We start from the raw sequence: 25,111 nt of genomic DNA, 5'->3' as shown, positions 1-25,111 counted from the left end.
AGAAAAATGAAAACCAAATTTTACAGATGTAGAAAAGGTACAATACTTTATACAAATTAAACCATAACACCTGTTTAAGCAGCTAACAAAGTTCAAATATTATAGTAATCTCTGTGGCAAAGATCAGTCTTAGCCTGGTGCCGAAACGCTATTTAAACTGGCACCAGGTGGGCCTCAGTGGAAAGGAAATTCTCCTTGCCACCCCCCAGCCAAGCCTCCCTGGATGTGCCAATTGTAGGAAGGTCCCAGACTTCACTGCAGTATCCAGGTAGATTGTGACTGGGAGAAGCATTCCATCAGGTATTGTGACCCCAAGCCATGTAAAACCCAACACTTTGAATTGAGCTCAGAAGAATATAGGCAGTTCGTGCAAGTAGGACAGAACTGGTGTTATATGTTCAGACCATCTGGTCCCTCTTATTAATCTGGCTGCCAGATTTTTTTACAAGCTGTAGCCTCTGGACAGTCTTCAAGGGCAGCCCCCAAACACAGTGCATTGCAGTAGTCTATCTTACAGATTACCAGAATATTGATTACTGAAACCAGGCTGCCCCATCCAAATAGGAGCATAGCTGGACCACCAGCCAAAACTCCATCAGTTCTGTGAAGATAATATGGTTTTTCTTGTGTGTTTGCCACATGAAGGCAAGAAGGGCTAGCATGAGAAGGTAGAACAAGGTAGAACATCTGGGACCATGCACATGGTATCTGCAAAGATCTACAGGATCAGGAGCTCTGATCATGTAGAGCTTCAGATCACATGGAGAACTGCTTGCATGATCAGCCAGCTCCTCCGGAACGTCATCCCATGTGAGGAGAACATAGCCAGGGGTCCAAAAGTGAGCTTTTAATGGCCTAAAAGCAATTACTCAGTTGATATTAATCAATATTAGAGACTTAAGGAATGCAGCTATTTATACCTCAAGGACAGGGCTCCAGTTGAGAACTGAGGAGCTCATAAACACCATGCCATTCCTGGACACTGTGGCAGGGGAAGCGTTGTCTATATTATGTGGCTCAAAGACAATTTTACAGTTCGGGGCCATCGGAATCCGATCTCCATTAGCTAATGTCAATGTTTTGTTATCATCCAGCACGGAATTCAGGTTCTCGATCCAAATTGCATCCACAGGACCATCAAGAACTATCCAGATGTGTTCCCCTATAATGCAAAGGTCATTTTAAAATGCATTGAATGTGGTAATCTCATATTGGCTCAAGCTCCGTGAAGCCAGGAAATGGGAGGCGAAGGCTGATCCCTTAAGAGATGCACCAGTAACAGTGTTGTGCATTGTCACAAATAGTGCTTGCTTACAATTTCCCCTCCACACACCCACCCTTTCCCTGGGTCATTCAGGCCCCAATCCAGATAGGGAGGATGAAGTGCCCAGGACCAGCAAAGATGCTCTGTGTTGTCCTGGTCTGTACTGCTGCATGGAACATCTGAACATTGCGGCATTGCTAGAGGAACCATCATGCGAGGTAACTCACACACGCTCATTGCTTGGGAACAAGTGCAATTTGTGGTATTTTGACTGCAGAGTAGAACTGTGCACGCGCAATATAACACTGTCAGCTGTGCTACAGGCTTTCATGGGACAGAAAAAACAACTTTCGATTGCAACTCTGGCTGATTTTCTGCACAGAACAGATTCCTCACCCATCCCTAGCGATCACCAATATTTCCTTCTGTTCCCTTTCCTCAAAGGCCCCATGAGATCCTTGTCCATCGAAGTTGATGGCAAGGGGCTGTGGTTGGCTTGGAGGAATCCTGGACCATGGGATGTTTTGCAATCACAATTCTGCAACATTGTGATGTAGAAAGCACTCCTCCATTTTAACTCCGGAAGTGCTGGTGATCGTTCCTCGTATATCAAAGCCCCAACCCCTCACTCAGATTTCAGGTACCTTTCTTAGCTCTCAGCGTTTTCCGCCAAAGCGTGGAGAAAATCCCATCCGTCCAGTCGTTAGTTGCAACATCCAGCCGCCCAAACATCTGAGGTGCAGTGATGGCCTTCGGGTTCATCCGCATTTCACGGTGGGGCTGCCCACAGTCTGCAAAGGCCCATTATAAGCACAAGCAAACAAGAGGGCGGTGGCTCAGGTAGTGCTGCACAGCCCTGTGCAGAAGTGCCACCCCGGAGCCCCCGAATGTGGCAGTCCAGTTCCCTGGCAGGACCTGCACAACTTGACTGAATATCCTTTGACTCTGCTCCAATGGGAGAATTTCTATTTTCTTGCAAATTTTGTTGTACAAGGAATTAATGCCATTAAATAATGTTTAGCTATTCTCATCTTTCATCCTGGCCTCCATTTATGTTACCCTTCCCAGTTAACCTGAAGGAATAGTTTCTTGGTCATCCTTAAGGAAATTTTCTGTTGCTGCTGTCCTAGAAATTTACCTCTGCCACCCTGTTCTGAATACCATCATCATTCACCAAAACAAAAAGCAACAAAAAATAGTATCTCCAGAAAGAGTCACAATTCCCTTCCGAATCCACATCCTTTAAACAAAATTAGACCACTAAGCCAGTGGGCTCAGCCATATTGCCATAATTACAAGCTAGCCAAAGCTCTCTCTCTCTCGCTGCATTGCTGAAGTGGCACTCGGTGTTTTCCATACCTGTCATGGATTTCATTAGTATGTGGATGCATGTTGTCTTTCCGGCCCCACTCGGCCCCAGAGCCATCATGCCATGCCGCACCCTTTGGGTCTCAAACAGCTGGATCACCTTCAGTCTCCATGGAGGGTGATTAATCAGGCCAGCCTTTTCCACCTGCCGTGGTCACCAAGAATCTCATTACTGACCTTCTCGCCTATGCAGAAGCCCTCTTCCGGCATCGTGCCTGAAGAGGGGATGGTTATGCATGGAAGGGGCACCCTGATCCCATCCCTGCCTGATCAAGGGCCCAACCTGCCCTTGTTTGTTCGTTTGTTTGTTTGAAACTTTTCTAGACTGTCCCTTACCAAAGTCTCAGGATGGTTTAACAATACAATAAAAACACAGCATCCTAAAAATTCCAACTGACAATAAAACCCCAGTTCAAATAATCATATCTTAAAACAATGGGAAAATGAAAAGGTTTTAGCCAGGCACCAAAAAGAATAAAGTGACGGTGCCAGGCGAACCTCTCTGGGGAGAGAATTCTGCAATCAGGGCACCACCACTGAGAAGGCCCTTCTCTGGGTGGTCAGCCTCCTAATCTCCTTCAGGGAGGGCTCCCAGTGAAGGGCCTCTGCCCCAGATCTTAAGGGGTAGGCAGGCACATATGGAAGGAGACGCTCCTTCAGGTAACCAGGCCCTAAGCTGTTTAGGGCTTTGTAGGTCATCACCAGCACCATAAACTGGGATAATGTGGCACAGGGGCCCAGTTGTACAGGGTGTCTCCTCCCACTCAGGCAAGTGCACACAGAAGTGCCCTTCAGCCTTCCCCTTCTGACCCCAGAAGGAGAGGGAGTGGGCTGCTGCACACAGGAACATTCGAAGCGAGGCCAAAGCACTCGGCCTCGTGCCACCTACGTGGGTGGGTGGATGAACCCTGGTTGAACAGGACTCGCTTGCTGACCAGTCAAACTCACATGCATGAATGCAGCCATGCATGGGCATCAATGGAAGGAATTCCTTTGCCTAAGATCAGGGACTGGGATAAGCTTAGCCAAGGTCTGGGGTGTGTGTGGGGAGGATATAACACAGTGCAACTGTGCCCCTCCACTGGGCTCCCCATCCCATTCATGTCTCAGTGAAGCCATATGCAAAAGCAAAGTAAGAGTAATTCCGCCCAAATGTCTTCACCGGTAGACCAGCTACACGGCTGTTGTGCCCCGCCAATGTACTGGCACCGTTCATCCGGCAAATCTGCAGGATGGCGGAGTAGCTCCGTTGCACCAGTACAGTGGGAATTCCACCAGTGTTTGTTTACTGCCTCCCAGTAGTCATCTGAGTAGAAGAAAATTGAGTACAAGATCGTACACTCAAATCAAACACATTCGCACAGTTGACCTTCCAGCATCTAATTCAACTAAGCACCTGATTCAAGGGCAGCTGCTGGAGCACCTCCAGTTCAAGGGGTGCTTTTGGAGGTGAACAGCACAGCCTGCTTGGCCATTTCATTTATAAACCAAGTGAAGAATGCCCCCTGCCCAGTAGCTTTATTAATTGATGGGGGATTTTGACTCCTCTTTTAATTATTTTTTGCACTGGGGATTTTCAGCTATGGTTTTTTTAGGGGATTTGCTAATTTGGCCAGAGGCTTTTGAACAAGCAAAACAGTAGTTTGAGTTACCTGCTTGCTAATGGCAGCTTCAAGGTCCGGATAGCCTGCCTTGTCGAGCTGGATACTTGGGAAAAGATCTTCGATCAGACTCAAAAATAAGGGTTCATCTTCATCGATCTGTCAAAACACACACAGAGACCCCCAAAAGCATATAGGAAGGGTTATTTACATGCCTCCTAGTAATGTACTTCCAGATTCACAATTTCACCCTGCACTGAATAGCCTCAGCTCACCAAAATACATATATTTCCACTGCATGGCTGGGAAAGATCATGCATATTTTCTAGTTAACACAGCCTGGAGAAGAAAGAGGGCAACAGCGATAGGCAAGAAACAGGACAGTGCGAGTAAAAATGAAACCCAACCAAGATAAGAACTGTAAGGAAAAGAACATCAAAAAAATTGAAAATTATTCAGTTTGGGAGCACAGGAAGCTTGTGAAACAGGAAAGAAAGAACACAACAAGTTGAGAAAGAATGTCAAACACACAGCAAAGTTAATCAGTATGTGTCTATCACTGTTAATTTGTGATTCCAATGGCTATGGTTTTCCCAGTTGCAATGTATGGCTGTGAAAGCTGGACCATAAGGAAGGCTGAGCGCCAAAGAATTGAGGTCTTTGCATTGTGGTTCTGGAGAAGACTCCTGCGAGTCCCTTGGGCTGCAAGGAGATCAAACCGGTCAGTCCTAGAGGAGATCAACCCTGACTGCTCTTTAGAAGGCCCGATCCTGAAGATGAAGCTCCAATACTTGGGCCACCTAATGAGAAGGAAGGACTCCCTGGAGAAGAGCCTGATGCCGGGAACAATAGATGGCAAAAGAAGAAGGGGACGGCAGAGGATGAGGTGGCTGGATGGAGTCACTGAAGCAGTTGGCGTGAGCTTAGATGGACTCCGGGGGATGGTGGAGGACAGGAAGGCCTAAAGGAATGTTGTCCATGGGGTCGCAATGTGTCAGACACAACTTCGTGGCTAGCAACAGCAACACCACTGTTAATTCATTCCATTATTTTATGAACTAAATTTACATCCTGCCTTTCAACCAAAAATGGTGCTGAACATTGTGAATAAAAAATTAAGTTTCAGAAAACATGTGGAGAACAGCTTAGACAAAGAGGAAGGTAAAAATATGATAGACAAGGAGCTGTGCTGAGATGAGGAGGGGTGAGAATATGGTGCCAAAAGGAGGGATTTGAAAGAAGCCCAGAAAAGAGAGAGAAATACTAGTTCATCAACATGATATGAAGTTAATAGCAAGCTGCTACAGAAGCTATTTTTAAAACATGATATTAGGCAAAGGAATGGGTACACATATTTTTCTACCATTCCAACATAGCAAAAGAATGTATTTCCAAAAAGCAAGTCCATTTTGAAAGATGGATATGCCAATATGCACTCTTGCTATTTGCAGGACAACAGAAATAAACATCTGAACATCATAAGGAGAAATTGTACCATTAAAAGAATAATATAAGAACAGTGAGGGCAGGAAAAAAAATTCCCACAAAATCACAACAACAACAAAAACCCTGAAAAGTCAGCCACAATTCTCGGAAGGTCTAAATGATGATAAAGACACTCATGTGGGAAGGACATTTCAGGAGTACTAGGCAAAACTTTCAGGGGAAAGTATCCCATAGGCCTAGTGTCATGGCAAAGGAATACCTTTCTCTGATGTTGTGAATTCTGGGGGCGAGTCACCTCAAAGGTGTGCCTGCCACCCTTCCTGGCACAACACAAGAAAGTTTTCGGGTCTTCAGTTCCTATTGATTATTGATTGATTGGATTTGTATCCCACCTTTTTTTCTTTTAAAGAACTCAGAATGACTTACATCATTCTCCTCCTGTTGCTTTCAATCTAATCCCCACAACAGCAACCCTGTCAGATAGTTTAGGCCAAGCATCTGTGACTGGCCCAAAGTCACCCAGTTGGCTCCATGGCCAAGCAGGGAGTCAAACCCAGATTGCCTGAGTCCCAGTCCCACACTCCTAACCACTACACCACACTGCCCCCCTTTAGTTAGTTCCAAACTTCAGTCAGTTCAGTTCTTTTCCATTCCTAACTCTAGAGGACTTGTTCTCCTGCATTAAAGCACCATGGGTAGTAGAGAAAATATGGGTCCTTGTTAGAATACTCTTATTTCACCAAGGTTTTGCACTGGGTTAAGTATACTTATTCTGGCAACAATGTGTGCATTTTTAAAGAACGTTTGCTGCCTTTGCTGCATTTTGTTTTGACAGGAAAAAGTTCTACAGCTCCCACCATGACTGGCTTTACTGCTCCTACTGTGATTTTTATTAATTTGAATACCGTGAAGACTCCTGAAACAATTCTTAAAACACTCAAAAATGTGTTACAGCAACCATTTTATCTTTGTATCTGCTCTATGCTTTCATGCTGTTTCTTGTTATGACGTAAACGTTGCTTGCTATGTTGAAGAAGGAAAGATAGGCCTGGTTCTGGAAGAAACAGTTTCTGGAAAACCAGTTCTAAGGAAAGGCCTGGCATATCTTAGATGACACTTTGCTCTAGGGAAGTCAAGTGCCATCAGTTAACTGCTGGTCAGTCTCAGAGAATGCCTGGAGAAAGGGAAAATTGTCACAGTGGAATAGCCTTTCCTTGTGTTTTTCATAACAATATCTTCTCCTCCTACAGCTCAAACAAGCTCATGCAGAACCGCTTATAGTACTGACATCTGAAGTGCTCCTCCAGGGCTTTATGCTTGTGTTTCTCCAAGGTGAGGTTGATACTGAGCCCACGGCAATGCCTGTACATCTTACAGCTGTTCTAAGAATGTCCTTCCTTCTCCTCTTGCAGACAGCGTAGATACCTTGCTGTGCTCCAGCCTCTGTTCTCCCTCACTTCCTAAGCTCTCGGCCTCTGCTCCTTTTCTTCTCTGTACCTGTTGCCTCCAGTCCTCTTTCCCATTCTCCTAGCTAGTGCTCCAGTCCTCCTGCCCTCATCGACACTAGCGCGTTCTTCCTTCCTCCTCTCTGTCTCTGCTCAGGGCATTTTGGCTGCCCACCTGCCCACATGCCCCTGACTTTGTGATGGCTCATACTCTGCTGGTTCCCCTTTCTGACATACCTTGCAGGCATCTGGGCTGCTGGCCAGCCCTGAAGAACTGAAAGGCGCAATGCCAACCCCAGAGGTTCTAACTTCCCACTGTCCCGCACCACTCGTCAAGACAGAGCAGCTTGAGAAGGGGCCCCGGCAATGCTTTGGTGTGCACATACGTCAGTCCCTTGCTTACCAGCTTAGACAGGTTCATGTCCCTCAAAACTCGCATTACGATTGTGGCTTCCGTGTCATCGGGGTTTGATCTTTTGGCTGCTCCCAAGGTCCGCAACACTGACAATATGTTCCTTAGTCCAAAGTCATAATGCACCTAGGAATCGGTTAAAGGGTTTTAGATAAGCCATCAGGAGCAGTGCAAAGTTGCACCAAGGACAAAAAAAAGTCAGTTTAGTACTCTGAAGACAAAGCCTGGTTTCAGAAATTTATGCAATTCAATGGCCTGCACATGTCAACAGAAATCAGGTCCAGAAAATATAGCTGTCTTAGACTGCACTGAACCAAGACACGCCGAGCAGGGGATTGGACCCAACGGCCTTCTAGGCCCCTTCCAACTGTCTGATCCTATGTTGAAGACTAAGAACATGGAGCAACCATTAAAAATGGCAACACCACTTGTCTCCAATGTGTACTCAAGGAAATGTGTGGTGTTACTTGCCTCCCCAGCCCCAGAAGCAGCATCTCTGGAGCGGGCTTGGAAAAGTGTCTCCTGTACTTCCAGTATTGCATGTTCCCAGGAGGACTTTGGGATGAGCTTGCCCTTTCCAGTAGCGCCCCAAGTTCCTTACTGTACCTCGTTCTGTCCTTACCAGGTAGCTGCGCATTTGCGCAAGTACTACAGAGTCCCCCATATTATTTTACCCAAGAAAGTAGAGGGGCGCATAAAAACAAATACATTTATTGCCTGTTGTCCACCCTGTATCACTGCTGTGATGTCAGCATCTGGCAAATACCTGGGCCACGGCTCGCAGCGTTCCTCTCTTCCATCTGGAAAAAGAGGCGGACGAGCACCTGCCGTAGCACCTCTGCAGCATTTGGAAAAGGAACCGTACTGAGTGAAGCGATTCGCATTTCCATAACAGCCGCTTACACTTTGCCAGTACAATCCATCTACTCTTTCCGGATTCAAAAGGATTTAATCTCAGGTGAGTAGGTGCAATATTGCAGAGCTAAGTTACACGGTATTTTCAATAGAAATTCAGGAAAAGTGCAGTATGAGTTCATTTTAAGATCTGGTTCGGAAATTATCAAGAAAAAGAAATGTAATAGACATGGCTAGCGTGTGTTTGAAAGCAACATTATTTCAGCCAGTACATTGCTCTTTGCTACTTCAATTAATTAATTAATTTCTATGCCACTCAACAGCCAAAGTGCTCTTTTTGTCCTCAGTTACATCATCAAGTCCAATTGGTTGCACAAGGCCATGAGAACACGCCAGGATCCCTGATTGGCTAAGATTATATAGTGAAGGGGAAAAAATGGCTCTGGAGACAGTGCCAAAGCCTCATAAGATTAAGGGTTCAAAGGGGCAGAAAAATGCATGCAGTTCTCAGAAGCTGGCTTTAATTCTAAATTATATTTTATGCAGCCACTCTGAAAAACAGAGGCCATGGTGTCATCCTATATGTTCACAACAAACTTCTAAGGGACATGGCTGATGAATGGAAATTTAGGATTTTGCTGAGAACGTGAAAACACACATTTTAAAAAAGAGCAAATCTTTTGTCTTTTGTTTTGCCTTTACTCAAGTGATCCAGTAGAAGTAAATCCTAAAACATTAGTAAACAAATGAATAAGTCTTTTCAACAGACACTGCTTCCCCAGGATAACCTTATTAAGGTTTTTTATGCTTTGTTATGATGCCCTTTTCTGAAGGTGTACATCAGCATTCCAGCACAAAGTGTTTATTATAATTATTATTAAAACAGCATTTCCTAAGGAAAAAAGGCAAGTTTATTATTCCTTCATACAACATTTAAAAATTCAAGCATTTACAAAAGAATCTTCCAGGGAAAGCATTTGCCTTTCTTTCATCCTTTATTCTCAGTATTTGCCCTGGTTCACACCTGTATAAAGGCTACATTTACAATAAAATCTCTATGGAATATTTTAGGAGAATAAGTTTCATTTTTTATTTTATGCTATGATTTATCTAGTCATTAAATTCTTGCTCCAAATAGCTCAAGGCAGTGTCATAATACTCTGCATCTCCACTTTATTTAAAATCCCCTCCTACCTGAATACTCCAAATGGAGTAGAAGTTTCAAAACCTCAGAATGCACTATTCTTTGCATATCAAGGCAATCCCAGGGAGATGCAGAAGCTCATGGATAGTTTATCGCAGTTGCAATATTAAAAGCAATCTCTTTGCAAATGTTTCCAGAAGGCAACTGGACTTTCAGCATATTGCTGCGACAATGTTTTCCATACAAGGCCACCTACTTGCTTGGACAATTGCTCCTCACAGAGTTTGTACAGGGTGAAGAACTTCCGGGCAAGCACAATGTTATCAATGAAGCCGCAGCTAGCCAATTTGACACGGATGATGATCTGCCGGTCGGGAACCATCATTGCCACTGAGCGGAAGTTGATCTTGAGGTTTTCAGGAAGCTCTTGGCGGCCAGCATAGCCAGGGTTCTGAATGAACAGATAGGCAGCGGGTGAATGCCTGAACACAACAGCTGTACCATTTCCGTAACAAGAAGATGCTTCCAAATTTTCTTCGCAGGTCCCCTTTCGCATGCAGGAGCACTGCGTGTATTTGTGAAGGGACATCCAATATCCCCACTGTCGAGGATCTATCTTTCCTTATGGTGTTATCCTATTTGGGTTGGAAAAACTGGGCAAAGGGGGCAGACCACCTGTATTCCGCTCTGAAGCAAAGGCAGAACAAAATGGGGCTTGATTTTCATAAGTACAGACATATTCCAGGCTTCCGTCCCAATGATGATGAGCAGAAGGGGAAACAGGAACCCACATTTTGGCAGAAACACCTTCATGCACGCTGCAAGGATAGCCCTGGGAGGTGTCGAAGAGGGTGCCCGTTGGCCCCGTGCTTACTCGGGGCCCAGGCTGTCCCCCACTACTTGACAAAGTAGCCCAACATGGGCTGGCTTTAAGAACAGGAAAGATTTTGAAGAAGGCAGTGCCTTCTCCCTCTGGCTTGTCCCTACATTATATGAATCAATGGATGAGATGAATAAAAAGGATAAAATGAGCTACGTGAACTACCCTGGGTTCCTTGCAAGGGGGGAAAAGGTGGAGTATAAATACAGAGCGATCCTACTAGCCACAAAGGCAGTGTTAATAAGATCAGGCTTCGTTTGTCTCCCCTCCACCTCCCCCGCCACCTCCTCCTGACTGTCGTTTCCCAATGGCTCTGGACTTTTGTTGGTTGTGCTCAATGGGACTTCGAAGGATTTTTTTTCCTGGCTCCCAATTTTCACTTGGGAATTGCCTTCCTTGTACATAGCTAGCATTTTGAGGGTCAACCTTGGTTGCCATCTTGCTTTCTACTACTTTGTCACAACCAGATGGACACTTGATTGTCAGGCAGCAGCCATCATCAAGGGGCTTGTGACCTCAGGTTCCCAGCATGCTGGCAAGTCTGTTTCCTTAACAGGCCTTGCTTGACAGCACTCACAAACCAAGCACCAATGGGAGAAGCAGGGACGTTCGAGCTGGCCAAAATTCTCTGAATGTCTCTCCGAAATTTGGTTCAGCTCGCTTCCGTTTTCTTTAAAGCCTGGCTTTGGTTTTGGTTTGGGGAAAGCACACATTTTGAACAGAGATAAAGACTAGGTGATCTGCAACCAAAACAAAAGTCTCACACATCCCTAAGCCCAGGTCTCACCTGGTCACCAGTATAACATCTGGACCACCTAGTCAGTAGTCAGGAAGTCCCCAACATCTGATACCTTCAGCTAGTCAACTCCCCTGAGTTTGTCCCAGCAGGCAGGTTGGGGTCTTCTGAGAACAGCCAGGCTGCCAGATGACTGACGCCCTGTCCTACTGATGGCCACAAATGTCACCAGTGACTAAGAAAACTGTGGCCTGTTTGCACAGAAATGTATTCCCTTTGCTGCCCTTCCTTCAGCCCCTGAGCTCTGACAGGTTTCCACTGCGAGCACTTGGGCTGTTCCATAAACTCTTTTGCAGGAACTGGTGGAATGCTTCACACTGCGCAGGGCTACGAGGTATGTAGAGTTTTCTCGCAAAGCAAGACACAAATGAGGAAAATAAGGCCAGTAGCCTACAAGCCCATTGTCCATGGAAAGGCTTTTCAAAAGCCTTACATTAGAACTTGTGCAAACAGAGGAAAACTTCTGGGTCTGTGAGTCAGTATTTAACAAAATGTTCTTCCACTAAGTTGGAAATGGTCACTCCAAAAGTAGAAGGACATGCTTGATTCAGCCCTGAGACCTGAATAACCCAACTGATAGAGCTAAGCAGAGGTGCCTCAGTTTCCCTTTCAGTCCTCAAATAGCAGATCTTCTGCATCTGGGTATTTTTTCTACCACATGGTATGTGATCCAAAAAGAATGAATAAAGCATCGTTTTATGACTCAAAGATTGTAGTGCAAGAAACAACTGCAAATCATTTCATTAGCAAGGAGTGCCCAATTCGAAAGCACTTCTCTTCTGAAATCTACATCTTGTGTCTCCAGCAGAATATTTTCTGATACTACATCGTGGTTGTAGAGGACTGTGCACACAAAAAGTACAGAATCTTCCTCCCAACACAAGATCAGAGATCCCCAGTGAGTCTGCAGCAGCCTTCCCCCACCTTCAGATCTTTCTGACTCCAATGCCTATCAGCCTCAGCCAGTTTGGGCAATGAGTAGGGATGAAGGGGTGTGGAATCAAATATCTGGAGGGCAGCAGGTTGGAGAAGGTTTTCCTGGATAGCATGAGATTCCTTGATTGGGGTGGAATTTCCAGGGAAGCCTGAGAGGGATGGTTGAACTCAGAGGCCTGCACTGAGCAGGGGGCTGGGCCCGCTGCACTGTTCCAACTCTACCGTTCTATTATTCTACGATTCTATTCCGTGAATTAATTCACAGAGGCTGTGAGTGCTTACCATTGTCAAAAAAAGTCCAAATTCAGGATTCATTTCCACATTATCGCCATCCGTAAAAATGAAGTTCTTCTTGCGCTCTTTCTTACACGTCAGAACTATTGCGATTTGCTGGGCCGCAACAGATAACACGGGCAGATCGATGCGGTTAAACTCATCAAAGCAGCCCCAGGACCCAGACTGAGCAAGACCTTACATTCAAAAAGAAGGGTGTAAACAAGGAGCCAAGGCTGTGCTCATTTTGCATGGCTGCATGCCAAGGGCTACACAGTCCACAGTGCTTTCAAGGAGCAACCAAAGTTAACTTGAAGCAGGTCTAATGAAAAATGGACCTCAACCCCAGATGCTTAAGGGATGCTCCTGATTCCATCAGACACAATACAGGAACCCAGCCTGGCAAGAGGCGTTGTCTCTTCCTCTTGACCTGGAGAGAAGGACCGGTGCATCACTTGCCCAGGCAACCTGGAGGACCCCTGGCTTAATTGGCAAACCAATTGAGAGTCAGAGGGAAGGGAGCACAAGCTTTCTTTGGCTTGCTACGCTGCACCCCTATATCATCACTGCATTCGGTAAACTATGGGTCGTTTTTGAGGTGGGTGGTTTTATTTCTTCCTCAGGATCTTCAAATCTAAACTGAGGTGTTTTGGTTGAACCAGGCCACTGAGGTTAAAACAGGGAGCTGTAGAAGAGTTTCATAAGAAGAGGACTTGGGAAAATTTCTGTACTGACCCATTTGCAGCATTTCTATGCCGCCTCTGGGCAGCATATCTAAAAATGGTTGAAATATAATATAACAGCAACAATCACCGAACAAAATATCTAACAAGGATAAGGCAATGAAGAATTGAAGCACTGAGAAAGTCTCTTCTGAATTACTTTCACACCAAGAGTTCTGATAAAGTACATTCAGTACATCCATACTTGAACTGAACACTGGATTTTACAAAAGGGTCACAGTTTCTAAAGCAGAAGACATCCTGACCTTTGAAGATTCTCCCCAGTCCTCGAAAATCCATCTGGTCAGAGCAATTGAAGACCACGACGTATTTCCCGAGGCACCTCCCCATGTCCTTGGTTGTTTCGGTTTTGCCTGTCCCTGCCGGTCCTGCCGGGGCTCCGCCCATGCTCATGCCCAAGGCTTGAGCTAACGTGATGTAACACCTGCAGACAAAGGACCTTAGCCACCATTCTTTCCCAAGGAGACCTGTCAGGTGCTTATGTGAGCTGCATGAAGGCAGCACAGGAAGTCTAAAGCTTGTGGAAAACTCTCCTAGGCAGGAAAGAGAAGCCGGCACACGAGGAGAAGGTAGGTAGAATTTTCTCTTTCTGTGTGTTGGAGAAACATTCTAGTCCAAAACTATCAAATATAGCAAACAACCCCATCTGTCAGAGAAGTGCTCAGATGGCTAGAGAATATGATTATTACAATATCATTACATTACATTGTATCATTATTATAATATTATTACATTGCACTTATATCCTGCCTTTATTCCTCTCACCGTGAACCCAAAGCAGCTACGGGTTATGACATTATAGCTCCTAAAACCTTTTGGAATGTTTAACTTTAACATTATTGGTTACGACCACTGGACTTGAACAGTATTTGTGGAAATTTGGGAAACAAATGTAACAAATAAAATAAACTATTCAGAATCTGTATTTGATCATTTTAGCCATGCAGCAGATAAATATTTTGAAGCACACTGCATCCCTTGAAATCATGCTAAGGCAATGGAATTTGGGAGGGTGAGACTTTATCTGGCACAGCAAATTAATGCAAACGCACCAGGAGTTCCCCCGAATCTCTTTTCTGCCTTGATTTACAAACCTTGTACACTCTGCCATTTATATGCCACCAAGCAAGGCAGAATAAGGACTGGCTGGGGGATGCTGGGAGTTGCTGGCTTTTTGTCTGCACAGGATTCTACCCGAAACATCTGGGGAATGGCATTAGCATACAGAGTACATAATCCTTCAGGCACGTCTATTGACACAAGCATTCCTCACCTGTCTGTGAGAGGTGTGATGACAAGCCTGTCTGTACAGCCCAAAAATTCATTCTGGTAGGTGAAGGCCACATCGGTGATATTAATCCTCATCTTGTCTGCATCCTCTTTGAAATAAAATCTGCATTGCTTCAGCCACTCAAAGTCTGCAGGACTCTTGATGTGCATGCGGCACTGCGGGCAAGAGATGGAGCAATATCAAGAGCTTTATAAATATTGTTCTTTATAAATAAACAGCTTGCATTTAGCTCATCACCAGGAAGCAGGAATGTGTAAATGCACTGAGAAATCTGTACAGCCCCAAACCTTTGTTGTTAGGGCATTGTGGAATGGAAAATTCCTCAGTACCTTTTATACTAACAGCTTGAATTACCTCCAAATCTGCAGACATTTTTTCAACAGAACTGTTAAGTTCAAATCAGGTGTCCACAGACGGTGGGCCCTAGGCATCCTTGGTGGTGGGTGGGGATCACAGGATAAGCCAAATTCTGAATCTCATTCTCCCTGGTCCAAGTCTAACTCTAACCAGGGCACCACACTGGATCATAGCTCCGAAAGCCCTGTTTCCACACGCTTCTCCAAAACCAGCTCTGGCCACTCAACCCGATTATCCCAGTTTATAGTTTGCCAAGTTCCATTTCAGCCTTTTCTAAAATGGGGGCAACTTTGCAAAGTGGTTCAACGAATGACAGGTGCCAGTAGCATAAGCAGGGCAGCCAGCCAGAGGCAGCCGTGCTCAGAGAACTTGTGCTTTTGAACCAGAGAGGTGGAAACCTTTCCAGTCCAAAGGCCAACTTCCTTTCCGGAGAAGCTCCTGGAGGCCACCTTCACAGAGTGGGCAAACAAACCAGCACATTTTGACTTAGACCTACAACGGCCAGTAACAAGCCCTTACAAAATGCAGCTCAGCCTTTTTGGATGGGGGAGCGGGGGCTGCAGAAAAGCCAGGAAAGCACACAAGGATTGGCCATCTGGGAGAAGGTGAAGGAGCCAAGGAACGGCGGTGTGGCCCCCAGGGAACCCCCGGGAGCCCTCTTGGAGCCCCAAGAGGTCCACATCTGGTACACGGTTTTAGACAGAGGGCTTCCAACATGTGCCATCTTCCTACTCCTCCCTGGAGTGCTTCCACTCAAATTCCCTGTTCTGTACCCAGCAACAGTGGCTGTCCGTGTGGCGCTCCATCACCCTCAGCAGTCTGGACACTCCGCAGACAGTGTGGGTTGAGAGAGGAGAAGAGTACAGAAGGCTCATTGTACAGGGGGAAAACCCCTGAGGTGGGAACAGGGTTATAGGAGTAGCTGGGGGCAGTAATACTGTCAAAAAGAGACACCAAGACTTTAGCTGAGACAGTTGAAGCAAACAGCACCAATATCAGGAGGACCAGTCAACCAAGACAGCCCCAAGATGGGTGGTTGGTCCTTGGTGGCCATACTGAGCAAATGTGTGCAAAACGGGCACCCTGCGCCTTTCCCTGGTGGATCTTTGCAGTGAATAAAGTCTTCTTACCAGGTCATCAAATATGTCCCTTTGGTGCACATGAATGGTGATCAGTGTCTCGTATTTAATGCGCTCCACCGGGCTCAGGTCCTTCGTAGTCATGTCTATCAGGGTGTTCAAGAGGTCCAGGAAAAACTGGTTTGTTTTTGGCATTATCTTCTTGTCATATTTTGCATTTGTCAAAGCTTCTTCAGCATCTCGTGTCCAGATCATCTGAATTCCCAACAAGCCAACCTTAAGGAAAAGAAATCGTAAGTTCTATAGTATTTGAGCAGCTGAGCTTTCCAGACCCCTTTTTCTTATCCCAACCATTGTGCTCATTATGTTTCACCAATGGCTCATAATTATCTTTGGCTGGGGGATTTAGAATGGACTTTGGTGCAGCCTTAGTCATTGTTAAAGACTTACGTTAGCACCCAGGTTCTTGATAATCCTTACTTTAACCTGGTTTCTCAAAACACAATGAATAGTGAACCCTGCTTTGCTTTACCCGTAGCTGAAGTCAGTGAAGGGGTAAACCTGCACCAACCCCAACTGGTCATGTCAAAGGATCAGGGAGAGCAGGTTTAGAAGCACACAACATCATGAAAGCCTCATGATGGCTGGGCCAGAAGATGTGGACTGGCACCCAACACCGTCATGCTAGAAAGGGCTTGATAGAAGTACAGAGAGAAAAGCACCCGCAGAGTTTTTTAAAAGGGTCAACTGCAGGCAAGGCAGGTTGTGTTCTTGAAATGAAAAGAGAACCTGCTTTCTTGCTACACCTGTGTTGCATTCACAAAAAATATATGAGCAAGCGGTTATTCATCCTTACACTACTTGGGATACAATGATTTGATGGAAATGCAGATAATAGTGACCAAAGCCTGGCTGGTTTTCTTTCTTTGCTTCATGCAGTGTTAAATATGTTGCTTGCTGCAATATCAGATGAGGAGGAGGAGGAGGAGGACGAGGATCAAGTTTGCAGCCATCTGGACTTGGTCTACCCTGTATGGGGAGGCTGAGTCTTTCCTGCCCCAGCCCTGATGCTGAAACTTTGGGTTCCTCCCTCTCTTGCAAAGAGCAATGAGAAAAAAGCTTCCTTTAGCAACTGTGAGAGCTCTTTTTTAATTGCCATTTGCAGTGCTGCGGGGCCATTATTTTCAGAATTGCAGTGAAGAAAGGAAGAGTTAAGCCTTTTCTCCGGACCTATTGCTATTCCAAACAGGTTGGTTCCTCACACCCATGGTTAAAAAAAAGAAAGAACCCCCATGTCCTTTCTGTGATGCATTTAACAACACATATCCTTAGTTAATCTCCGTGCTCCTTTTGTTGGCAGATTCCAATACATGAATTGTTATTTCCAAGAACCCGAAAGCTCAGTTGGGAGCAAAAGAAAACCTGCAGTCCCCCAGGAAAGGGTCTCCTGTTGTGCTTAAAGAACTTGATGGAGAAAGCATCTTGAATTGCCATTGGGGTGCATCTTGGAGAGACTTCCCAGCAAACGGGTTGAACTTCCAGTTACACACCCTGCTGTCATACCAAATACAACATTGCAAAATTGCCCAGTCATCTAATTCCTGTTTTTTATTAGAAACTCACCTGAGCAGGATAGGAAGAAAGAAACTCGATCAGCTGGAAATCTGCTTCCTGAATACTTGCAGCTGCCTGTCGAATCACAAGATGCAGGGAGGACTGGGACTCCTTCAGGAGAGAATTGAGCCAAACCTCCACATTACCTTCTGCCATGACAGGCTTTTCCAGCTCAATTGTCTCGCCCTCTCGAGAGGAAATGGAAAGGATCCGATCATAAACCTGTAAGCCACACACAGCGTGACAATTGTGCATCGAACGGTGCAGTTTTCATGTTCTTGCCTCTCTGAACAGTTGAGTGGAGCTGCTTATTTCGGAAGCACGTTCCTTCCTCCAGACCAAACCCTAAATTGACTATGTGGACTACTGTAGGAAGACTTACTGTGCGTGGATGCTCCCCGTGCAACTGAATAGCAGCCTTGAGGAGGGTGACTGAGAGCAGGGATGCAGCACAGAAAGGGTTAACTAACCCCCAGCACGGTTCGCTTGAAATCCAAGTTCACTGAAGCTGCCGATTATTTCTTCCCCTCTTTCTTTCTCCCTCCCTTGAACACTTTGCCCCCCTATACAGATTCAGATAACTGCTCCTTCACGCCCCATATTGTCTACTTTGGCTGGCAGCAGCTTCCTTTCCTAGTACCCAAAGCTGACAATATGAGGGGCTTCCTGCAGGCAGAGCACGTGCTTCACCACCAAGCTCTGGCACAGATACTGCGACGCCGGTGCTCTCCCGCGGTGTACGGATCCATGCAACAGCACAAGCAAACAGCTCCTGGTGCTGTGGGCATAGATGGGAAGGCCCACCCTCCTGCACTGCAGCCCCAGAATCTCCAAGGCGCCTCCGGCGTCCCTTCCAGTTTTGCTGCCGTGGCACTGCTTGGTCGCCTGCCCACCGTAAGCATGCAAGCAGTCACAAAGGCGTGAGTCTTCCAGCCTTCGTGCTGTAAACTGTTCCCCATTCTTCCTCTCATTTTCCCTATCACTGTAAGCCGCCTCTCACTTCGCAAAAGCACATCATAGGTGTAAGCTACCAGCTTAATTATTCCACCTCCATGGCTATTTTGGACACCAAGCAAACACAGGGTAGCTTTCCAGTGGTCCTGCCCCAATTGTGAATACCCTTTCCCAGAGCCTCGGACCAAGCCTTCCTTTCTTCCTGAGCTAGTTTTTGGTGTTCGGAAGCTTTTAGTAGCTTGATTCTTCACATCTGGCCCGTTTTTGAAGAATTACAGAGCTGTCAGAAAGCTCTCACCCTCCCTTTTACTTTTTGTTCCAAGAAAGTTTCCCTTATTTGAGCCAATGAGGTTAAGATGGGGCTCACGGGGAACCAGCGTGCACCCCAGACCTCAGAGAAGCCTTATTCTCTTGTGAGCTTGATTCCGCAGGTGCACAAACCTTTTCGTGGAATTTTACAGTTTTGATGTTATCAAAGACATTTAGCAGGTGAGCTTGTATAGTGTGAGAATCCGAAGCCTGGCCCAGAATCTCCAGGAGAGCGGGGTCGGACACAAAGAAGAATCGGGGGAAAGAAAGCCGCTTTTTCTCCAGGTATCTGAATTGGAACAAAGAAGTAAAAGTGGCGAGATTACAGGACACAACTCCACCATGGCTTTTTGCTGATCCAGGGCTCTCATCATCCCATTAGACTAGTGAATGCATCATTAAGGGTGGTTGCTGCTCCAGGGGCTTACGAAAGCTTTGATGCTACGGCCTGGCATTGCAAACCACTTGCCACGTGAACTAATGAAGGCTCCAGACATTCCTAATTTAAATGATGATGAGCTAGCAAGAAAAAGCCAGAACCGCAGCCAAATGGACCTGAAGTCCTGTTGCTCTGAGAATTAACTGCTAGTTTAATTCAGCTTTCAAGTATTTCTGGATCTGCACTTCATTCAAATAAATATTCTGAAAACGAGATAAGATGGGTCTTCGGGGATCAGAGTTTGGCATTCTGCACACATTCGGGCTCACGCAGTCCCTTGCCTCCTCTTCTGGTTTGGTCATGAGAAAATCAGAAGGTTTGCTTCTGCTTTCAAAGCTGACCAATGTCCAAATTTGTTTAAAGAATGGGTTAGCAATCTGGTGCCTTCCAGATGTTTGGAATGACAATTCCCAGAAGCCTGAGCCAGCAATACTAATGGACCAGGATTATGAGAGCTGTGCTCCAATTATCTGGAAGGTACCACTTCCTACCCCTAAAGCTAACGAGTTTCTCAAGTTCAGTCATCCTGGAGGATTTCAGTAAGTTTGGGAGCAAAAGATTCTCATCTATTCCTCAAGCCTTGGGAACACCTAAATCCAGTGCTCACCTAGACACTCTTCTAAAGTCAGTGTCAAGTCCTATCTGGGCCATTGGCCACATATGGAAAAATAATATCTTGGCTTAATAAGTCATGGTTTAAAGCTTACAGTGTTCCAAAGCCATGAATTCTGATCTTTGCCTTTGGAACACACTAGAAAATAGAGTTGATTGGAGGCTTTCTCGGTTTGCCAGGCACACAATGGAGGAGCAAAGAGCCTTCACAAGCAGCCAAAAGGTTTGTTCCTGTCTTTGCTTACAGAGCTGCTTGTCTAACCATGTCAACTGCCCCCAGCCAATAAAGCCCCACTAATTCCCCCATTCCACCACACCCCCAGAAAGATGTCTCAGCAGCTAAGTGCATTTCCTGCCAAAAGCTGAACAGTACAGGCTCTGCCTTTTGATATTCAAGGCCAGTATATCAGAATACTTACAAAGGGGGAAACAAATATCCTGATGTGTTCTTTTAACTGTCAGTGGTCACCCAGACAATTGAGAGGTTTTGAGGAAGGCCTTACATTGTAGCCTTAAATTCTCTCATTTCATAAGGATCCCTAAGGTTGCCTTTCGACCCGATGTAATTGTCCCAGATTCTATTTCTGAGCACGAGAATAGCAATGGCAGCAGGCCTGTTTGAACCACGCAAGGGGGTGGCTGAGCAGGGCGCACGCCAGAGGGACATGGATAATATTCCCACTCGGTTGCCCACTGCCAAAGCATTTCCGCACAAGCGGCCTCACCCTGTCAGAGACTTCTGGCAGCTCTCCAGCTGTTCCAGCAAATGAGGCAGCAGCTGCCCCATTGTTTCGTCCCCCACACAGCACTGGACCACATTTGGTATTTCGTGGGCTCGCGTCATGATCTTCACCCACGATTTGTCGATGTTAGAGAAACGTTTGGCTTCCTGTTTTAAGATACAAATGCAGTGGCATCTCAGTTGCTGCAAGATCCATAGATACCAGGAATTAAGAGATTTATCTTCAGCAGCCCATCTGTTCCATTTCTCACACTCCTCTGTTGTGAAGACATTCAGCAGCTGTAGGCTATATGTCCAGGTGTGCGCTTTACTGCCAGGGCTAAACCGTTTAAGACTTTCAAATTGTCTTAATGCAAACTGCAAATCCCATAAAACAAAGGCTTTTTACCTTTGGAAGCTGCTTGGCGATGTCCCCACCCACAAAGACAGCCTCTAAGTAGATCCACAAATTCTGCACCGTCATCCAGTTCTCAATTACGTCTGTTGTGTTAGACAAATATTGTACCCACTTCTGTATCTGAGCCTTGAATGGGGTGTTGTACCTGAAATAATGACACTTGCTCAGCAAGGCCATTAAAAATGAGCACAGATCTACCCAAGGAGAGGAGAAGAACATCATCAAAAATGGAACGTCACCTGTTGCTCATCAGGGAGCCGAGAACCATCAGGCTGTCTTCCATGCTTGCAATGGTTTCAGAAGTGCTGTCTCCCCTCAACAGCAGCTCCCCGCGGGATTTAAAGTTGGCAAAAGTGAATGTTTTGTTGTCCCATTCGGCAATCACCTGTTTCAGCTTCTGCTCAATGTCCCTCTCCTTCACAGCACTGATGCAGATATCCTACCAAACCGATGGCAAAATTACTCCAGAGAACACAACTCGCATGTTGGAACATCCTTTGGTAGAGCAGACCTAGAAGGAGCTATGCACACATCATTTTTGGGAAGACCCAAAGCTCTCAAGGGGGTCCATGTGGCAGTTTCCACATGTTTGAGGTGCCAGCAAAGCCACGCTTAATGCTCAGCAAGAGCATGTTTCATGTGAGGGATGAGCTGATGCCCCTGAAGAATGCCCATGCAATGTATTGGTAGTGATCTCCTAAACTGGTCTTTGTCGGAAGGTTAGTTGGTGAACTACAGCTATGCTTCCTGGATAGCTGAGCGCAGCAGCTGACAGCAAGGCATTTCATCAGGTAAACCTCCCAGTGGCCACTTGCGCTTGCCCAGAGGATAGACACTGGCAGGCAGCAGCAGGAGCAGAGGCTGTTCAGTACCTGCAAGTGCATGGTAGCTGCCTGGATAGTCCTCTTGTGCTTTCAGGGTGTTGATGGGAGCATCTCCTGCTTCCAGAAGCCATGTGTAAGGGTCTGCAAGGGAATTCCTCTCCCACCTCAACTGCCTGCCATGGCCAACAATTTTGCCTAGCAATCCGTCTTACTGATGCTGCTGGATGAGAGCAGGATTCTGGGAAAAATCACCTATGGCATTGTGGGGAAGGGAACAAGGGTGCAGAGCTACAAAGCTGGACATTATTGCTTTGGGGACTGATGGAGGAGTAGGAACAGCTTGTGGGCAGATGCCTGCAAAGGACAGAACACCCAGGAGACAAGCCGTGTGCTACTTATTGTCCTGCAATTTCAACTTGCCCTTGTATGACTGATACATTTAACCACCTTTCCAGTAGCAATTGTTCGTATTTGAACAACAATTCAATTATTGTTCAAATTCAATCCAAGGTTCAGTTTAGATGCCAGGAAGCACTTCCTGACAGTCAGGACCCCGAGGGTGTGGAAGGGGCTTCCACGGGAGGTGGTTGTGGCCCCATCGGTGCGGGTGTTCAAGGATAGGCTGGAAGTGCACATGCTGAGCATGGAGCTGGGGGTCAGACTAGATGGCCCAGGAGGCCCCTTCTGACTCTGTTTTTATGTATTCATGACAGGCCTATCAGAATCATCAGAGGCCACACACAGCCTCATGCCACTTCTCCTCAGCTAAGGCAACGCGTGTTTCTGGGGATGAAAACACAACACATGAACTCCAACAGCCAGTTGATCAGCCAGTCAGTTCCCACTCTCTGCAACAGTGGCAGAAACATCTGGAGCACCAGGGAAGAAGCTGAATGCCTGGAGCCCTGAGAACTGCACCAGCATGTGTGAATGGAGCAGAGTGAGCCCTGCCCTGGGGAAACTGAAAACACTTGGCTTCTGGAGAGGTATCTACACCAACTGCAGGCCCTCCAGAAGTAGCAGAAACATTCATAGTGCAAGGGAAGAGACCACCTTTATCTCTGTCTGAGTTTTGAGAGTTCACCAGGATGAGAGTGAGGGGAGCATGAGAGAGATCAGCTGCTGCAGACCCTAAGAAATCTGACGGCTGTTTTCAGCATTGTGTATTCCTGGGGTGCTTGTTTGCAAGTGTGTTTTCCTGACTAAATGTCTCGGTACATAGGAAAGGTTTTGCATGTTGGGCTCTGGCTCGCACATGACTTCATGTGGTGTTGTGATTGTTGAGCGTGCCTATCTTATCCTTAAGCTGAAATGTTCTAATGCTAATATTAGTGAAATGAGTTGTTTGGGTTGATTGTTGTGATGAGATATTATTGGGAATGGTGTACTGGGACGCTTTCTTGCTTTTTGTGTAGCTGTTGTGCCATTAGACACTTTGAGAAGTTTCTGTGGGGATGCAGCAAATTAATTAAATGACAACAATGATAATGGACACTAGAATAAGTAGATATCTTGGCTCAAGGCATGTCAGTCAAAGATGGTTGCACAGAATCGTGTGAATTTTCCACACATAGATACTGTGCTGAATCTGCTTAAGCTACAAGTCTGACCCAAATACATATGGACCACCTGGAAACCGTATGTGCTACCAAGGGGAAGAACAGAACACTAACACATGTAAGAAACAGATATATACTTCTGACGTCCTACAAGCATCACTGTGTCCTTGACAGTCCTTGGATATCCATGGATATTCCTCCATTGTTAATTCAACTTTCCATGCTAATATGTAGCTCCCATGCCTTCCATCATGTCTGATCTGTGGGCTGATTTCAAGATGACCTGAAGGAACAGCCAGACTTCCGAAGGAGCACAAAGATGTCCTATTTTCAGACTTTCAAGGTATAATCCTGTGCATGTTTAGACAGGAAAAGATTGGGAGCATTCTGAGAACTGTAGGCCTTTTTCTGGCTAAACATGCATAGAATTGTGGTTTTTGAGATAAAATTAGCTTCAGCTATGTGCCCCAAATTTCAACTATGTGTACTAAGGTTCAGCTATTTATCTGAGTTTAAGTATCTACCTATTTAAAAGAGAAGAAGTACCTTTATTCTGTCAGCCAACAAAATGAGGCAGACGGAAGTATTATACCATATATAACTGAACAATTTGCTTGCCAACCTCCTTCTGCTATTGAACATGCTGAAGGAAATACTAACGTATTAGAACATGAGGAAAGCCAGGCTGGATCAGACCCAAGGGCCCTCTAGTCCAGCACTCTGCACGCATGCTGGCAACCCAGCTGCCCACAGGATCCCTCAGGCAGGACGGGTGCAAGGCCTCCTCCTCCCAGCTCCTCAGCACCTGGTGCCACCTCTGGTAAAGGAGGAAGCACACAGGCTGCTTTGTCTGGAACTGGGTGGAATGGGAAAGAGTGGGCAATTGTGTAGCTCCAGCTTTTCTCTACTGGGGATAGGCTACCTCACCAGCTACAGTGTCTGAGTCCAGGTCAGTGTTAATACCTCGATCTCTTCTTTATATTTCAACAAAGGTGCTTCCATGATGTTCTTCAGCTTGAAAGCCTCATTTTCAACATCAAAACTGTGGTCGGTGAGATCAGTGATGCGCTTCCAGTGCCGTGCCATCATGGCTCTGTTGGACATCAGCTCGAGCAGAGGGCAACATTCGCTGAAGTCGTCTATGGTCCTCTTGAGATCCAGAAATGCTTGCCACTCCTTCAGAGCTCGGGGCAGTTTGCGGCACCTGCACCCGTGTGCAACACCCAGCACAGTAAATTTACTCTAACAGTACTTGAAATAGTTTCCGCTTACAATCACAACCCTGTGCACTTCCAGTCCGAGGTAAGCCCTACACGTTCAGTGGAATTGTTCCCAGTAAGCATGCCCTTTTAATTACTTGTATTAGAAAGCTCATTGTGATATGCAGTACACCGTGTAATTATTTCTCTATACTTAAAACCATGTAAAATAGATTAGATTATAATAGTAATTTAGCCAACACCCTCCTCATGGAAGTGAGACAAAGCACAACAGAACTTACACAAATTTTAAAGGAATAGTATGGAGTTATATGTAGGGCATTCAAGATTGTAGTCAGCAAATCAGCTGCTTGCAGCCCTCCAGATAATGTTGGACAACAACTCCCATCATACCTTGTCATTGGCTCTGCTAGTTAAGGCTGCTGGGAGGTGTAGGGCAAAACATCTGCCCATCCATGCTGAAGTCAGCTGATTGCCCTGGAAGGGGTAATAAAAGTCCTATTCCATTCTATTCCTCCTGAATTAAAACTGCCAGAATGCAGCAGCAAACA

General features: G+C 45.9%; 1 protein-coding gene across 1 annotated transcript in view; it reads right to left on the bottom strand.

The window, feature by feature from the left end:
• Positions 1-25,111, bottom strand: part of DNAH5 (dynein axonemal heavy chain 5) — a 140,449-nt gene that overhangs the window by 63,374 nt on the left and 51,964 nt on the right. The window contains exons 28-43 of the mRNA XM_044442817.1: positions 24,304-24,544; positions 21,197-21,396; positions 20,949-21,102; positions 20,544-20,707; positions 18,900-19,056; positions 17,514-17,726; positions 15,942-16,166; positions 14,437-14,609; positions 13,409-13,587; positions 12,430-12,617; positions 9,792-9,986; positions 7,528-7,662; positions 4,285-4,392; positions 2,624-2,777; positions 1,909-2,055; positions 921-1,162 (exon numbers count right to left, since the gene is read on the bottom strand). Of these exons, the coding sequence (XP_044298752.1) occupies positions 921-1,162; positions 1,909-2,055; positions 2,624-2,777; positions 4,285-4,392; positions 7,528-7,662; positions 9,792-9,986; positions 12,430-12,617; positions 13,409-13,587; positions 14,437-14,609; positions 15,942-16,166; positions 17,514-17,726; positions 18,900-19,056; positions 20,544-20,707; positions 20,949-21,102; positions 21,197-21,396; positions 24,304-24,544 (2,875 nt within the window). The remainder of the gene's footprint in view (positions 1-920; positions 1,163-1,908; positions 2,056-2,623; positions 2,778-4,284; positions 4,393-7,527; positions 7,663-9,791; positions 9,987-12,429; positions 12,618-13,408; positions 13,588-14,436; positions 14,610-15,941; positions 16,167-17,513; positions 17,727-18,899; positions 19,057-20,543; positions 20,708-20,948; positions 21,103-21,196; positions 21,397-24,303; positions 24,545-25,111) is intronic.

Source organism: Varanus komodoensis, unplaced genomic scaffold, assembly GCF_004798865.1.
Source record: "Varanus komodoensis strain SLA01 unplaced genomic scaffold, ASM479886v1 scaffold40, whole genome shotgun sequence".
Taxonomy (NCBI): domain Eukaryota; kingdom Metazoa; phylum Chordata; class Lepidosauria; order Squamata; family Varanidae; genus Varanus; species Varanus komodoensis.
This window is presented reverse-complemented; position numbering and strand designations above follow the sequence as displayed.